The following is a 17878-nucleotide window of genomic DNA, read 5'->3' on the forward strand; positions in this document are numbered from 1 at the left end:
TAGAGTGATATCAGCTTCCTTGTCCTTATTAACTCTTTCTCTGGAGCGAAGGAGAAGATCACTGAAATTATGTTGGCAGGTCACTTTGTGGCAGGGCTGAAATTCAGCGAAAATGTTTTCTTCATGATTAAGTTAATTTTCATGGCAAAGAATGACTTTGCAATTTATTGAAATTCATCTGATTACTCTTCATAACAATCTAGAGTTAATTCAAATTGTCACTCTAAGAACTAAAGCAGAAAACCAAAATTTGTGTCAGTCTCAAATTTTAGACCCCAGAATGAATTTTACTGGTGGGTCCCCTCCAGTCTGATACTGATACATAGCCAGGACTGGATTAAAGGGGATTTCCAGGCAGCACCTGCTGGGATGCAAATACTAGCACCGACCCTTTTGTAGTGGTTGGCACTAGTAATTGCAGGTGCAGCTCGGAACTGCCTAAAAAAAACCCTTTAAGGTAGGCAAGGCCTCTCTTCCCACCTCTTAGATTGGAAACACATGTGACAAGCTATCACAACCAGAAGACGTTGCTGCTCCTAGGGCACATACCAGATGTGACTTCCCTATATTGCGGATAGGTCAGGCAGACTCCCCTTCATTGCTTCTAAATCCCTATATTAACTTGGATGGGATGCAACAGCTCCAATGCCTGTTTTTGTGGTCTAGCTGATGCTTAGTGGGAAGAGAGGAAAGGAAAAAAGTTGAAAATTCCAAAAATAAATGGATCCATCACAAGCTGAGGAGGAGGTGACAACCTAAAACATTTCTGTCTTTTCAAGCAAATATCAAAATATTTCAATAACCAAATGTTTTATTATGAAAGACCTAAATGATTTAAGGCTAATGCCCACGAATCGACTTATGCCGCGTTCCCCACAGCGTAAAACTGTGGCAGAATAACGCAGCTATTAGGTTCTATTGAACCAAATAGCGTATCCTGCTCCGTCTGTGGGCATGAGGCTTTGTACTGTTGATAAAAGAGTTATAAGATGACCAATAGTCAGACTGCCTAATGCACCAAGCCAAATAACCACATCAATAATAATGATCTAGAAATGTATGACATTTCCTCCAACTAACACATTCAAATATAATAATGGAGGAATCCAACAGTATTTCCAAAAACCTATAATTTACAGGAAATCACTCAAGCACTTAGTGCAAGTCTGTTCAACTCTAAATAAGGGCCCTTTTACATGCAACGATTCTCCTAAAACAAAATCGTCAAACGACCTAAAGTGAAAAATGATTATTTGGTGTAAACGCAGCCAACAACTGAACAATAAAGCGTTCACTTTTTGTTTGGTGGTTCATTTTATACAGGACTAAAAATCATCATTGGCTCGTTCACACTTATCGTTCAGTTTAAATAGCGCTTGTTCACTCCTTCTCATTAACAGTCAATGTGAACGACTGAACGATTTCTCGTTTGAATGACTGAACGATATATCTGACTGTATAAACTATTTTGGCCTTAAGGACTTAAGGCCCATTTACACCAGCTGATGATCACTAAAAGAGCTCTCAAACGACAGTTTTGAGCGATCATTTTGCATAAACTTTTAAGTAGCTACTCAGCTACTTAATAGCAATTAAGTGTGCAAATAAAGTCATAGCTGAACACAGTTAATAGCCCGAGGGCTATCTGCGCTCAGATGCTTTGTTCTCCACAGGAGAACAATGCTATCAGCACACCCCATGGAGAACTGCTGATAAGACTGAGGGACGATTTTTAGGTTGGACTGAATTTAATGATCAGCTAGCAGTGCCCCGAAAAGCGCACGATGCGCGCGTGTTTAGATGCGCCAATGATCGCTAAAACGATCGCCGATTAGCGTTTTTTTTTTTACATCGGCTGGTGTAAATGGGCATTAACCCTTTTCAATTCACTGTCTGACATCTTAAGACATTATGATTTAAGGCTGTACAGCTCCGATGTTGGAAGATGTCCGTCGGGGTTCTCTTACTGTATATTGCCAGCCTCTCTGCTGTCGGAGCCTATCCAACGTGTCACCTCATGCAGTACTGGCTTTAGCCAGCATATAGCGCTGTTGTATAACGGCAGAAAAAGAGTAGGCTTCCTAGGAAAACCAGGATACAAATTGGATTGGAAAGGGTTACGTCTTATTTTTCAAATCTGACATCTGTCACTTTATGTGGTAATAAGTTTTGAATGCTTTTACTTATTGATGCAATTCACTAGTAAATTTCAAACACTGTTTATAATTAATTAAATAATATAATTTATATTATAATTAAAATAAATTATTTTAAGGACCAATTCAGTTCTGACATGGATTTTAAGAGCTTATATATCAGAAGAACCCCATGAATCACCCCATTTAAAAAAATATACCTCTCAAAGTATTCAAAGTGTAATTTAGGAGGTTTATTAACCCTTTAGATGTGCAGTGTCCGAGGAGAGGACCCCAGCCTAGAAGACAGTGGGGTAGAGTTTGGGCCTTGTCACGGGGCTCTACTGTCTCCCACCCTGAGGGTAACCAGAACCACGTCCAAGGGGCCGAGGACAGACTATTAAAAAGGGGTAACCCAACTGCGGTTTACCTTAGTTTCTTGTCACGTGTGGCACCACCGTTCCGTCATATGTGGTGAATATCAGAAGATGTAATAAAGAGTCCACACGCACAGAGATAACTTTTTTAAAGGCTGAACCGGGAACGGTCTGTAAAGCCGTTTACTTGAAGAACAAACTTAGAAACAGTCCATAACAATTTACATCAAACCCATAGGACACTTGTGCAGGAGGACTTGTGGTGTGACAGGGAAGAATCACGGGAGGACAGAGGAGTCCCACAGGCCTAGTTATCTGTGGGTCTCTGTTCCTGGCCACTCTTCTTATCACTCTCTCCAACTCTCTGCCAGTACACACGGACTAGGTTCTGCACTCAGCGCTGCACGATAGGCTCTCGCGGCTTCTCTCTTATGCCTTAATAAAGAGGCCTGGGTAGAAGGGACCAAGGACACACACATGCCATTCTCTCCGCTTCCTCCATTTTCCCTACAAACAGACTAAAGGTGTCTGTGTGCAGACAGGCTCCTGCCTTGAGTATCCCAAGTAGAAAACTGCTTGAAAGACAGACAGGGAAGACCCACTCATGCACCTTGCAAACACATATATAAAACATGGTCACATGACATACAGAAGATACATTTCCAGACAGTAACTCATTCAGTGCTGTAGCTATGCAATACACATCATATTCACTCACAGAGAAGACACTGATAATACATAGATCATTCAGAAATGTCTAGAAAGTTCTGTACATTAACTTCTGTACACTACAGATGTTTTACAGGAATTGAAGTGCATCAGAAATTAGAACATTTTCATTTTTTTTTGGTGCAGATTTTCAATGTAACATCATTTTTTCTATAATACAGCAAGAGTTTGCAGAGAAGTAAAACTTCGTATTTATTACCCTGATTCTGCAGTTTTTAGAAATGCCCCATGTGTGGACATAAAGTGCTGTTCAGGCACATGGCAGGGCTCAGAAGGGAAGGAGCACTACTTGGCTTTTGGAATGCAGATTTTGCTGGAATAATTTCCAGACGCCATGCTGTGTTTGCAGTGCACCTGAGGTACTATTACATTTGAAACCTCCAAAAGTTTACCCCAATTTGGAAACTACACCCTTCAAGTGTCAAGTCTCCTACCTGCAATGACGCTTGAGAAAGACGTATTTTCTTCTGGCCGAAACGTTGCTACTTGTGATTTTAATGGAGGAATAAAGTTTTTTGTTTTTACTTTTTTGCATCTTCTTTTGCTGCTATATTCCTTAGCTATTTGGACACATAACTGTGGGCTTCCTGTCCAAGCCCCATAGTATAGCGTACATCTGGTTTTGATACCAAACCTTGATGTGAGGGGTTATCCATATCATATGCTGCTGACCACTCTCTATACTCTGAATTATAATGAATGGAGTAATGATTACACGTGTGGCCGCCGCTCCCTTCATTTCAATACTCGGCTATCTCCAGCAGTCCTATTGGAAATAAATGGTACGGTACCATGCCTGTGCAACTGCTGCACCTTTCAATCGCCTCCTTACGGTGGAGGTTTGTGACTGAAATGGACCAAACCCACTGAATACAGTAAAAGAGGGGTTCACATAATTTTTGTCATGTCACCCTATGTACTAAACATTAGTGCAAGAAGCTATTTTTGTGTTCCAAACCTTGAATTTGGAAGATGTATTTTATATTCATAAACATACCTTGATTTTTAACAAACCTCCCAGGGATTCATGGACTTTCCTGGGAATTGGTGTGCAGAATTTGTTGCCATGTAACGCTGTAAAGCCGTTATCCAAGCAACACAACAGCTTCATAACCATCTCCTATTTATTTTTATAATCATGTGCCAAAGTCGAGCGAACATCAGTTCACTTTTGTTCAGGTGGAAACTTCTCCAGCAATTATCAAGTAGGACTTCCCTGGCAACAAGATATGATTATACAGAAAAACGGGTATGCTAAGGTGCAACGTATATCTACTCACTAGAAGGTAGTGACACCGTCCAAAAAACAGTCTGCACAGCTTGTATCCACATCCACTCTTGCAACCACTGTCAAACATTTTGGAAGCTTTGGGCAACTGTCTTTGGTCATCCAGTCACCGGACATGCAGACAAGTACTTAAAACCCTCAGACTACATTCACACGGGCGAGCATGAATCAGACTTGCCAACAGGCATTTTTCACGCCGATGCGAGGCATTATTCATTTACTTCTGTTAAATTGTGAGCAGAGGGTCGCAAGTGTTTCCCATGGCTTTTAATGGGAAACACCACATTGCACTCACATGCACATCGCACGGCATGCCACTGCCATGCGATGTCTTTTAAGGTCCCCTTTGAAACATTCCGCAGGAACGGGGAAAGATGAAACCTGCTGTGATCTTCATACTTGCAGCATCACTGCATGGGGAAAAAAAAATAAAAATATCATGTTAATAAGTCCATTCAAAAGAATGGAATTCATATTTATGCAAATTGTGTGTCTCGCAGTATGCAAAATTCTCGCCCGTGTAATTAGGGCTTATTCAGACAAGCATATATCGGGCGGCGTTTTGCCGGCCGGCTGATATACGCTTCCATCTAAGCAGTCTCCCCCCCCCCCCCCCCTTTCCTACCACTCACCGGCTCTCTGCCTCTCTCCTCCCCTCCGAGCAGTTTGCAGTGGGAGTGGGTGGGGCAGGGGTGGAGCTAAGCTCCCTCCTCTTGTCCATAGCCAGCAATGGGAGTGGGCGGGACAATGCAGAGCTTAGCTCCCCACCCACCCCCCCCCTCCTTCCATTGCAGATGCGTGAAAATGCCGGCCGATGTACACTTGTGTAAATAAACACTAAGCCTGTTCTCTCTTTACTCCTATGTGGCTTCTGTGGCGGCTTAAATAGGTTGTCTCAGAAAGAAAAGTTATTTATAAAAGGAAACCAACATGGTGATCAACTGATCTCTGAGCTCAGGAACTAGCTGGTATCACTTTGTGCAGCCATGTCTAATTATATGACTGAACAACCATCTACAGTATGTAATGCATAGACCAGCCAGGTCCACCAATGCAGTAGATGCTGGGGCCCACTAGGGAGCACTTGTCAAGCTGAAGGTAGGCTGCATTGGGGGCCACTCTGGTTCTGTTGCTTGACAACATATATATATATATATATATATATATATATATATATATATAAAATGCCTAAAGCAGGTTCTGTTTGCAATCCACAGGTGCAGAGGAATTTTATGTATTTATGTCTGTACTGTGCCAGCGCTGTGCTAGTGTTGCATGGCAAAAAAGTAATGTAATATAATTATGCCCACGACATGCAGGGAGAACTCTGGCAAGGCTAATCTGAATGAAAGTGTGCAGTGATAAAACACAGAAGATGGGTTGTCATGCCGAGTTTTCCTTTTCTTTCACTGTTTATCTGAACAGCAAATACAAAATATAATATATTTGTAATGTTTGCTCATTGCTGTTTTCACTTACTTTTACCTTATGCTGTGTGAAAGAAAATTGCAACCTGGAAACCATCAGCAAGTAGGCTAGTGGCTATTCATGGATCTGATTATGGCTTCATTTTTATTTCAATTATAACATTGTAATTATAACAATCTGTAACCCGGCTCAGTAGCCACTGAACAGTCAAGTAGTCTTTTTCAAGGGGTTGTCTCATGAGTACAACTACTGATGATATACTGTTAAGGGACACTGGCACCTCTAAGTTATGGTACTGTTCCGGGAGAGGACGGGGAGACACGCAATGTATTCTTAATACTCACCCACTCCCCTTTCGCGCACTTTCTACGCTTGGTCTATAAATCGGACTCTTTTCAGGCCGATAACACCTGTTAACCATTTAAATGCTGCTGTTAATTCTGACAGCAGCCTATGAGGCCCCCTTAACACTGGCTTATTTACACAATACACAGAGATTAGAACCTATTGATTTCAATGTGTTTGTTCACATGGGCTTATTTTCCTGCACATTGCGGTCGCTCACATCATCTGCAGCATGCTGTATTTTTCTGTGCATTTGTGCAACCAAAATCCCCATAGAAGTTAATGGTAATGCAAAAATACACGTGAGGAGATGCCTGAAACACTGCATAATTCAGCAGGAAACAGAACACATCTGGAACTCAGTAGAGTAATTAGCCATTTCAAACAGTGCATCTTTGTTTACCGTGTGCAAATGAACATGTTTGGCAGGCGCAAAAAGTACAGTAAAGTACGCTGATGTGCACACATAAAAGCATAGTTCATTCCGAGCAGCGCATGCAGATGCAGAAAAAAAGAAGTTAAAACCCAATCTTTAGCCAGTCATCAAATAAAAAATAAAATAATTAAAAAATTGGTATTGCTATGTGCATAAAAATCCATTTTATTGAAACATTAAATTAATCCTGCGCATGTCATTGGTTAGTCAACCGTATCACCATGAAAAAGTTGAATAAAAAGGCAATCTTAAAGCCATGTGTACAAATAAAACCTTGCAAAACATGATCCCTCCTACAGCTGCAGCAACGTAAAAATGTAAATGTTATGATACTCAAAAGATGGGGACAAAGTAATTTTTAACAAAAGGCATTGGTTTTAGTAGTGCTACATTTAAATGGGCGTATATGGGTCGGGTTTTCACGTCCGACCGATATATGCTGGCCATCTCTGCAAGGGGAGGAGGCGGGATGGGGCGGGAGCTCGTGCATTGAGCTCTCCGCCCCTCGCCACTGTTTGCAATGGGACGGGGGCGGGACTAATCCTACTGACCCACAGAGATGTTTAAGACGTTTCTAATATATTGTGTAGCATGGTAAATGGTACCATTGTAAAATACAACTTGTCCCGCATAACCTTGTGTGGTTATGTCACCAGAAAGCAAAAAAGTTATTTTTTAAAAGCGGAGATGAAAAAAGGAAAGAAAACAAAAAGGGGCTGTAGCAGGAAGGGGTTAATTAATAGTTCCAGAGCCCATTCAGGGCACTTAAAGTACTAAACAAAGACACATTATAAAAATACCAAATCCATCAGCAACACCTTGTTGATGCTTCCCATGTAACCAGAAGAGAATTTTCCTCCACAGGACTAAAACAAATCGGATGAAGCTGGAAAGCATTTGGATTTATTCACGTAGGTTAGATTCAGCTACAGTAGATGACATGTTTGTTCTTCAAGTGGTTCATCTGCATGGAGGAAGTATAAAAACTGTATTCTTATTTCTGTAGATATTCACATTGAACATAGTTTTGCTGACAAAGTCTGGTTTTGCGCACTTTAATTGTTAAGTATGACCTGCAAAAACAAGTCTGTAAAGTTATCACAGTGCTACAAAACTGCCATTAGACGAGAGATAGATATGAGATAGATAGATAGATAGATATGAGATAGAGAGATATGAGATAGATAGATAGATAGATAGATATGATAGACAGATAGATAGATATGAGATAGAGAGATATGAGATAGGTAGGTAGATAGATAGATAGATAGATATGAGATAGAGAGATAGACATGAGATAGATAGACAGATATGAGATAGATAGATAAAGATATAATATTGCGTTATTGTATAATTCTTTTTTCCCTTTGTCCCTCAGCCTCCGCCCAGAGTCCATAAGCCTCGATTCAGGAAGAATAGTACCTCTGCCTCTAACACAGAAACTGCATGAATGCAGCCAACATTGAGAACCACAGAATGTCTCTTCACTGCCTTAAAAGAGCAATTCATACCACGTGACAAGGTGGCGCTAGAGTTCAGAAAAAACAACAACAAAAAAATCAAGCGCAACTTTTCCCAGAATCCCTCACTTTCCCTGTCATATCTGTCAGTGTTCAGCTTTCAGTACGTAGCTGCCTTGAAACTGCTCCAAGAACATATGAAGACATTAGCACTATGATTGATTGTGAGTCCTGCTTGGAAGTTGCAGTCCCCTAAGCCTGCGATGTGGAAGCTGCCATTGTCCTGAGTAGTAACAGTGACCATCCACATCTGTATCCCGACCTGATGGCCATCTTAAGTATTGGTTTACTAATGACATTGAAATAGCCATGTGTGTTTGGAAATTAGTTTTTTATTTCTCTGTACCTGCTACATGATTTCTTTCCTTTATTTGTATAAATTATGATTGTCTATCTATGTTTCTGCTTCAAATGTGATCTTTAGGCAATACTGGCTAGTCCAAACGTAGTACAAAGATCGGTTGAACAGCTGTCGACACATTCTTCAAGGTAGTAGTTACCCTGCTTTGTAAGTATTAGAGTAAAAGAAGAGGGTGTGTTTTTAAAAAAAATTAAAATACAGGAACAGCACCACTCTTGTTTTGTGGCTGTGTCTGGTATTGCAACTTATCCCCATTCAAATGAATAGTTGCACCAGATACAGCTCAAGATTGGTGCTGTTTTTAGGAAAAGTGCTCAGTGATCTCCCCACTCCTGAGCCTTTCACTACTGTAGTAGTGCACTGATATGTAGGAGGGTGGACACCTTTAACTGTAATTAGCATATTAGCTTTTTAGCATCTTATATGGACCGATTACCGTATTGAACATTCTGTCCCAATGGAGAGATAAATTTGGTGCGGTTTGAGAATATAAAGTTAATGTCACTACTCACATGAAAGATGTTAAATTATAATATATAATAATATTTAAAGGGTATCCTTGGTGATTAACAAGAAGTCTTACATTTTTAGGGTACGTTCTCCCCAACTTTTTTTTTGTACCTAACAGCAGTTCCGCTTGTAGTACCAATTTTCACCATCACACCAAGAAACACATTTCCATAGACATCTGTACAACAGCTCCTCCAATTCTAATGCAACTGAAGTAGTCTGTTATACAATGACAGTGGAATTAAGCATTCTTGGGGTTGGTAAGCCTTCCAATCAATAGACAAAGTGCTGGCCAAAAAAATCTATGTTTTTTGGTAAGGAAATAATTGTTGTTAACAACAATTGACCATCAGTGAGAAATCCTTCTTTCATCAATTAGTTAACATTTTACATTCAGAGATGACACTGAAGATCTTCCATAAAAGCCTTACTGTCCAACAAATAAAGTCAAAGCTTTTCTGTTTTGTCAAGTTATTAACCAGTACTGAGCCGCTATAACACCCTGGTTCCCGGCCTTCACAGTATCTCACCACCTATTACATAGAACATGCAAATGGCCCTTTCTACTGTAGTCTACGGGTGAGCTAGCCAAACCTAAAGGTCCATTTAGACAACTATTATCGCTCAAAATTCGCTCAAAAGCCATCTTTTGAGTGATAATCGTTGGGTGTAAAAGTGCCCATCGTTCACATTTCTGCCAAATAATGAATTTTAGTTTGTCATAAAATCCATCATTCGGCAGAACAGCTGATAAGAAGGACCGCACGCTGTGTTCTGCCTGGGCAGCGCTGATAACATTATCTCAGCTGTCAGCCCTGTGGCACAACAAAGGGAATTTATTCAGAGAACAGCGGGTTGTTTTTCCATTAACCATGCTAGGCCAGAAAGGAGAGCAGTTGCAAAGAGTGTCCCATACTTTGGAGGACCTAACCTGTTCTGCATTACACACACAATCTGCTGATTTGTATGTCCACTGTGTAATGCTTAATTTTGCCTGTGGTGGCGCTGCAGGGAAACTGAAAGCTTCTTTCAGTGTATCCACATAGATACAGGAGTCCCAGCAAGGATTCTTTATGATTTGCTTATTGTCAAGAGATCCTACTAGCAAATAGGGATTTACTAAAGCATATAATCCTTTTAAATGTAAAAAGGGCAGATAAAAGGGTGGAGGCCCCCAAAGTGGTAGAAGACCCGGGCATATGCCCTCCCTATAACATAGCCTGGATCCTGCACAGCAGTTTCATGTGAAGTCACACTGCTTGGGGCTCACCAGTAATGGGTGCTCCGTATTATGTGTGTATTTGTCACGTGCGTAGTACTCGGTACACACAGCAAATACGTATGTAACATGTATATTGGCTGCATATATTAAATCCCAATAGCCTATGTTGATGTGTATTGTGCACCCAAATAGGACATGCTGCGTTTTAAATGCAGGTCTGAGTGGCTCAATAGAAATCAATGGGCTTTTAGTGCCGTGTATTATGTGCGTGAAAAATGCACGCATAATATGCAGCCCACATACACCTGTGTGTGTGTGTGAGCCCCTATATGTGATTGTTCCCAACAGGAGAATCCACGTAATCTTGTAATCTTTGGCTAACAAAAATACATGACATTAGAGCAAGCTTCTGAACCAACCTGGGTTCTTCTTTAGGCTTAAATGAAATAGATCCGAAGAGGCATGCATATTTATACACCAATACTTATGACAAGGCTCATTCATGGATGTGATTGGGTTGCACTTAAAGGTATACTGCAACAGAAACACAAACATTTTTAACTAGACACTGATAAGGAAAAGAAAGTTTTATGGTCCCTGAACTACTGTTGGGGGTGGGGGGAGGGTGTCACTAGGCCAGCAGTTTCATCTGTGTTATACAATTGTCATACCCCCCCACCCCATTCACGCATAAATCCTCGTGAAGAATTTAACCCCCTATTGAAAGTATCAAAAGTTGTTATAAATTTATATTCCCAAATTCTTCTATGGCTTTGTGACTTAAAACCAACCTTCAGTATCATAACTCTCATATCTAGATATGTATAAATATGCATGTCTCTTCGGATCTATTTAGTTTAAGCCTGAAGAAGAACCCTGCGTTGGTTCGGATTCTCGCTATAATATCATGTATTTTTGTTAGCCATTAAAAGAGATCATATCTACAAGATTACTTGGTTTCTCTTGCTGGGAACAATCACATTTTGCTCTACTGGCTAACACGGTACCAAACCTTTAGTTTTAATGAGCCCCTATACAGATGGCCTTCAAACATCGGGATAAGTAACAATTGCTTCACACCCACCTTCTATGGCCAGTGATTGGCTGCAATAGTCACATGTCCTGGCCAACAACAACCAGGAAGGTCAGACTAGTTGGGAAATAATTTTAGGTCCTGGGAAAACCCTTAAAGTATTCTAATGGCGGATGACAGTAATATAGTAGTTTGGGATCAATTACCATGTGTAAATATATTTTGTATATAATATTTATTATTTATGGGGGAGGGTGGGACATAAAAAAATGCAAGAAATCTTCATTTCTCACAAATAAAAAATGCTAAACGCATCCCTTTCTAATGTCCCAAAACCCAACCTATGACTGTGAGAGCCTGCTGGGGTTGTACTGACCCAACAGAACCACTATTGAGGAAATTAAGCATGGTTGTGTGATGATCTGGACTTCTGCTATTTATAAATTGGCTGCAGTCTACAGAAGGAAACGTATAACTCCATGTTAGCGGGTTAGCCATAGCAACTAGATTCCAGCTTCATATTTTCTTTGGGATTCAGTGAGTTACGGAATATCTGATTGCTCTGCTTTATACCATCCTCTTCTGTCATTTTTACAAATTCACACTTTGAAAACGTATGTAGGAAATAACACGGTCGCAATGTTGGTGGCAGACATATTGGGCCTCATTTATCATGTCTCACCTTTTCGGGTTGAAATGTTGGTAAGGCCAGATTCACATGAGCGTATTTGTGGAACGAAGGTTGCTTTTTTGCGAGCACATCGGCATATAGCATATAGAAAAATATGCACGGAAGCAATTGAAATGGCTAATTAGTCTGAGTTCAAGGCGTGTTCCTTTCCTGCACGATTACGCAGTGCATCACTCATGTCCTAGTATATTGCATGTGCATTTGCCAATCCCCATTAAATTCTAGTGTGCATATGCACAGGACAATACAGCATTCTGTGTATTTTTTAGGGTAACCAAAATGCGCAGGAGAAAACGTACATATGAATAAATCCATTGAAATAAATGGGTTCCATTGACTGCGCATTGCATACGTAAATATGCCCGTGTGAATCTGGCTTAAGCCTTCAGTCAGTAAAACTGCCCCCGGACTGGTTTCACAGGAGTGTAATTTAGACACATTCTAGGATCTTTAGTATAATAGTTTTAATATTTGCAACTTCCAGAAACTTTTGCGATTTTACTAAACTGAACTAAGAACAGAGGAACAAGCCCTATAGTAATTAAGAAGGTTGTCCAGGACTTTTAGGATTTTTTTCTGTTGATGAGCTATCTTCATAGTGGGTCCTCAATAGATGATGGGTGAGGGTTTCTTGCTCAAGATCTCCACCGATCAGCTGATTCTCAGCACTGCTGTCAGTACAGATAGCACAGGAAGCAGATCACGCTGCCCATAGTGCTGCTGCCTGGTTTGGTACTGCAAGCGCAGCTCCGATGGGATTCAATGTGATACAGACCTAGGCTGCTGTAATACAGACAGCGCAATCTGCTTCCTGCGCTGTCCTTACTGACAGTGATCCCAGGAATTATCTGATCGGCAGGGATCACAAGTGGCAGACTGCCAACAGTCGGCTATTGATGACCTACCCTAAGGATAGCCCATTGATAGAAGAACAGACAACCCCTTTAAGTTTGGTTCTGTAGGATGCTGTTTTAATGCAAAGACAATTGGGACATTCCAGGACAAATCACGCAAGGGGTAACACTTGACCATTTCCGATTTTTATGAAACTGTACACATTTGTTCTACACTTTAATGTATATAAAAAGACCAATTTTAAGACCCATAGGGTCAGTAATTAATGTGTAACTGAACAAATTGCATGTCCAAAAGCAGATTTCTCACCTAATTTATGATATAAAGTACATTCATGTGTATTTGGTCATATTTCATACTACTAAAATGCTTGTCAGTATAGAGTTGGCCACCATCAAGAATGTTTTTTCAGAAAAAATGCAAAGAACACCTTCCTGAAATTTTGTGTTAAGAAACTTCAATGTATGGGGTATATACAATTTCAGCTTTCTCTCTTGACTTGCTCAGTTCCGGAAACATTGATATTTTTGTTCCAATTTTATTTTAACTTATATTGGGATTACAGGGTTAGGAAAATATGCAATAAATCTACATATTATTACAGAGAGAATGACATCTTGCACATCTTCCTACGCCCACTATTTCTTTGCCTCCGGGCCTGATGGATCTGAAAATTGGGATATATTTTTTTTTTGGTTTGTTTGTTTAATGTATTTATTTATTTATTTTTAATATACATTCTAGTAACAAACAAATCTGCGAATTTTTATAAAAGTCTAAGATGGTCAGATGTTACCCCATGAGAGATTTGTCCTAGATTGACCCAATTAAAAAATTGTTGGCCAAATCTAAAAACCAAGATATGTTGGATGTCCATTTTCTGATGCATTGTAGTCCCAAACAATTGTGCCAATTTGTATACATGACCCCCCCCCCCCCCCCAATATATTTAATGAGTAGGAGGAGAAGTGACTAGCATAGTAATCCTATAGTGCAAGATCAATAAGGTTCATTTAAAAGGAGAACAGTAAGTCATCATATTTTCTAATATACTTCCTATTTTGATCCCTAAACTATAATCTTAGTTCCTGTGACTTGCTGAGACCAACCCAGTGTAGCAAAACTGGGAGCCCCTATTAAACGATCTTTACACAATTTGGAATATCCATTTAACTTTGATTATTCTGAAGATATTGGCGTTGGAAGCTCTAATGTATTTAAGGTTAAAAAAATGACCCCCCCCCCCCCCCCTCCTTCCCGCTTCACTATACTATCTTGCTGTTGAAAGCTTACTGGGCCTATATGGTGACCCGCAAGCATCCAAATAGCCATGATACTAGCATCAGTAAAGGAGTATTTATGTAAATGCTTACTACTCTCGCTGACCCATGGTGAAACCAGCCATCTTGGAACCAACTTGCTTTGACCATGGTTGTTGCTAAACTGGCACTCAAAAATATTATATGAAGACTATAGCTGGTAGAAAGAAAAATGGAATAGTTGGCACACTAATCATATTTTAATTTTTGCCTATGGCATGTCGACAGAAAAAGGCATTGGTCAGCTTAGCTCCTGTGGATGCTCCCACTTCTTTAATGTTTGAGGCCTACTTGAATGCCGAGGGGAAGGGTGGGGTGGGAGATCATAAACAAATAGAAGGAGCAGCTCATAGCAAATGTGGTTAAGTGAGAACTGCAATCTTGACTGAAATTGTCATCTGCTTCTCTTTGGCACAATGCCCACTGTGTTAATTTTATTGTATTTGTCATTAGACCACATTATAATCATCTATTATATAAAATTCATGCATAATGCTGTATAAATGTTTGTCAGACTACAATGGCTTAAGAAAAATTAAAGGGGTTCTCCATCTTAATTTTTTTTTTTAGAAAAATCGGGCTAACTAGACAGGCCGTTTTCATACGGCCGAGAAAATTGCGCAATATTTGTGCGTTGTGAGATGAACAAATCTCGCACGAAAATGAACCCCATTCTTTTGAATGGGGTCATGCGCATGAGTGATTTTTTTTCCTTGCAACATGTCCTATCTTTGGGCGTTGCCGCGGAATGCATCACCAATTGTTTTCAATAAGGCCGGCACAGAATCGCACAACGTGCAAGGTGCACAAGAGTGCAATGTAAGGTTTACCCAATGAAAACAATGGGAAACACTCCGCGATTCTACTTTTCTGTAGTGATGTTAGACGATTTTAACACAAAAACGTCTCGCACCTGTGGGGACATCGCACATTGGCGAATGCGATATCTGGACGAGTTTGGCGACCTGATATTGCACTCACCCATGTGACATTATCCTAAGAGACTTAGAAAAGTATGGGAAAAGACTGGTTCCTAGGAACATTCTGCCCAACAAACGTAGGTAAAGTATAAAAGTGGTCGTAGAGGAATCTAAAAGTATAGCTGCCACATTTGTTAATTGCTTGTATCTGGTATTGCAGCTAAGCTGCATTGAAGAGAATGGTGCTGAACCGCAATTGCAATACCACACACAACCTGTGGACAGTTTTGGTGCCGTTTTTGGAAGAAAATACTCTTGTTGTACTAATAATGTACAACTCTTATACAGCAGGAAATATATCTAACATGACTCCTCCGTGCAACTGATTTGGCACCAGGGGCATATTCTTCGTCTTCATTCAAAATGGCATGCACACTAGATAACACATGAATTCCAGGTTCACTGTTGATGCTGGATGGATGGAACTTGGCTCTGTAAGCCCCCTTTCTTGTGTACATCACTGATTGGCACTGTGATGACAAAGAAGTTAAACCATTTCATTGACCATCTCAACCGGCATTAGTAATCAGGTGCTTGAAACTTTTTTGGAGAACCTTTATAGAGCCCATTAGTGTATCCAAGTCTGTCCATTATCATCACTCATCACAAACTGAGTGCCTCGTTCTTTTACTGTAGCGTAATATTGTGTTACTGTGATGTCTACTGTAACAGCCAAAATACACGTTGCTTTGGCTGAGATCCGCACCAAGTGTTTGATTCATTATAGTGATGCTGCACTGATAAACACATTAGGTTAGTTCACTGGAGTAGTGTCAAACATTTCAAGGATTGTTCAGGATTAGAAAAACATGACTGCCTTTGCTCAGAAACAGCGCCACACCTGTCTACCTGTTGTTTTTGGTATTGCAGCTCATCTCCATTAAAGTAAACAGGTCTCAGATGCAGTAACACGCACAACCTATATACAGGTGTGGAGCTGTTCTTTTTGGGTTTTTTTTTAGAAGAGAACAGCCTTGTTTTTTTTAACCCTATACAGCTCTTTTAATTCCTTGTATCACAATCTTAGATTTAGCTCTAATCTCACAATATTTATCATAGGAAAATAGATTTTTGACTGATCTTAGTGCCCAGTTTAATAGGCATCTGTCAATTTCACATTTGAGGAAAAAAAATAAAAATGCATCTTGTAATTTGTGTAATGTATCTGGCAGGCCAGAGGAACTTTCTTTACAGGTGTTAATGTATATTTTTGGTGTATTATTGCATTGTATGTGGTGCATGTTGACTTTTATTTTACCTTTTTTTTTCATTTTCTTTTTAAAGAGCCATACATACTTTAAAATAAATACAAATGCTAAGCTCATGATGTGAATTTGTTGGTGGTGTTCATCAAAAAATTAATTGTAATCTTAAATAGACTGATTAGTCTGAACCAAAAGAGGAGTCGTGCTGTTCCAGTATTTTCTTCAGAAAGTGTACAGACGATGAAAGGATGTGCGTAGATTATTTGGACAGGGTATTGAGGGATATTTATCAAGCCTTTTGTGCCAGCTTCTGACATAAAAAGGTTGCCCTTTTTTGTTACGCAAGTCGGTATTTAGGCCAAAATTTACTTGTCAGCTTTTTACGCCATCCTCGCCACTTTTGAAAAAAGTAGGCAGATTTGTCAAAAGGGGTTGTGGCCACCCTGGACCAGCAGATCTATGTTCAATTCACACCAGGTCAGACCTGGCATACATTTCTGTGTAGACGCACGGAGGTACCAAGACAGGCCTAATGCATGAAGATGCATGTGTCTTTTCATGTATTAGGTGCATCGTGCACTAAAGGTTTCTAAACAAAATCTAGGTCACAAGTCTGAGGGTCGAGGCAGGCAGAGTTAACGCAAATCCAGGTCACAAATCCAAGGGTTGAGGCAGGCAGAGTTCAGGCAAGTCTAGTAGACAGCTCTGAGGGTTGGTACATGGTAGATCAAGGTCAGAGTAGCTGCCTTGAAACAGGAAACAACACCAAAGCACAGGCAAGAAGGAGTGTCTCTGGCCCAAGGAAATGGCAGGATAATGGCTCATTAGTGTGCAGCTGGCTGGAGGCACTGGGAGGAATTAACTCCCAGGATGCTGGGAGGAAAAATGCCATGTTTATACAGGAAGAGCAGGGCGAGGCCTAAGAGTACCTCCACTCTTACACCCCCTCTTCTTTATGCCCGCCCTTTGTATAAACATTTATACTAGGAGTGGAGCATTGATGTTCTCTAAGGGCTCCCATGACGTCTCCTCTGGGCCATACCCCTTCCAATCCACCATAAAGAATTTTTTATTACTAATTACTTTCACATCGAGGATGTTCTTGACCTCATAGATATGTTCCGCGTTGACTTGAACTGAAACAGACTTGGACTTTCTTGGTGTAACTATTGAGAATCAGGGGTTTCTGAAGTGAGAAGTGGAAGGAGTTAGGTATACATAAGGAGGCAGAGAGCCGTAACTTGTAGCAAACAGGGTTCACCCTCTTGGTAACCACGAATGGTCTGAGAAAACGAGGACCTAATTTATAGGAAGGCACTTTAAGTTTGATGTGCTTGGAGGAAAGCCACACCTTGTCGCCTGGAACGAACTGTGGAGGGGTTCAGCGTTTGCGGTCAGCAAACCTCTTTATCTGGGCAGTAGCTTTCCCCAGAGCAGTCTTGGT

At 40.4% G+C, this 17878-nt stretch overlaps 1 protein-coding gene across 6 annotated transcripts in view; it reads left to right on the forward strand.

Annotated features, from left to right (window-relative positions):
• Window positions 1-16553, forward strand: part of REEP1 (receptor accessory protein 1) — a 94940-nt gene extending 78387 nt beyond the window's left edge. For 5 of the 6 annotated variants that reach the window (XM_066572984.1, XM_066572979.1, XM_066572977.1 and 2 more), the window contains one exon: window positions 8117-16553. Coding sequence is in view for 3 of the 6 variants with exons in the window: in XM_066572977.1 (XP_066429074.1) it covers window positions 8117-8188 (72 nt within the window). In the remaining 3 variants the exon portion in view is untranslated. Of the gene's footprint in view, window positions 1-7602; window positions 8072-8116 lie in introns of those variants that run through there. The other variant, XM_066572983.1, reaches the window with a different exon arrangement.
• Window positions 16554-17878: the final 1325 nt, after the last annotated feature.

The sequence above is a fragment of the Eleutherodactylus coqui genome, chromosome 7, assembly GCF_035609145.1.
Source record: "Eleutherodactylus coqui strain aEleCoq1 chromosome 7, aEleCoq1.hap1, whole genome shotgun sequence".
In the NCBI taxonomy this organism is placed as follows: Eukaryota; Metazoa; Chordata; class Amphibia; order Anura; family Eleutherodactylidae; genus Eleutherodactylus; species Eleutherodactylus coqui.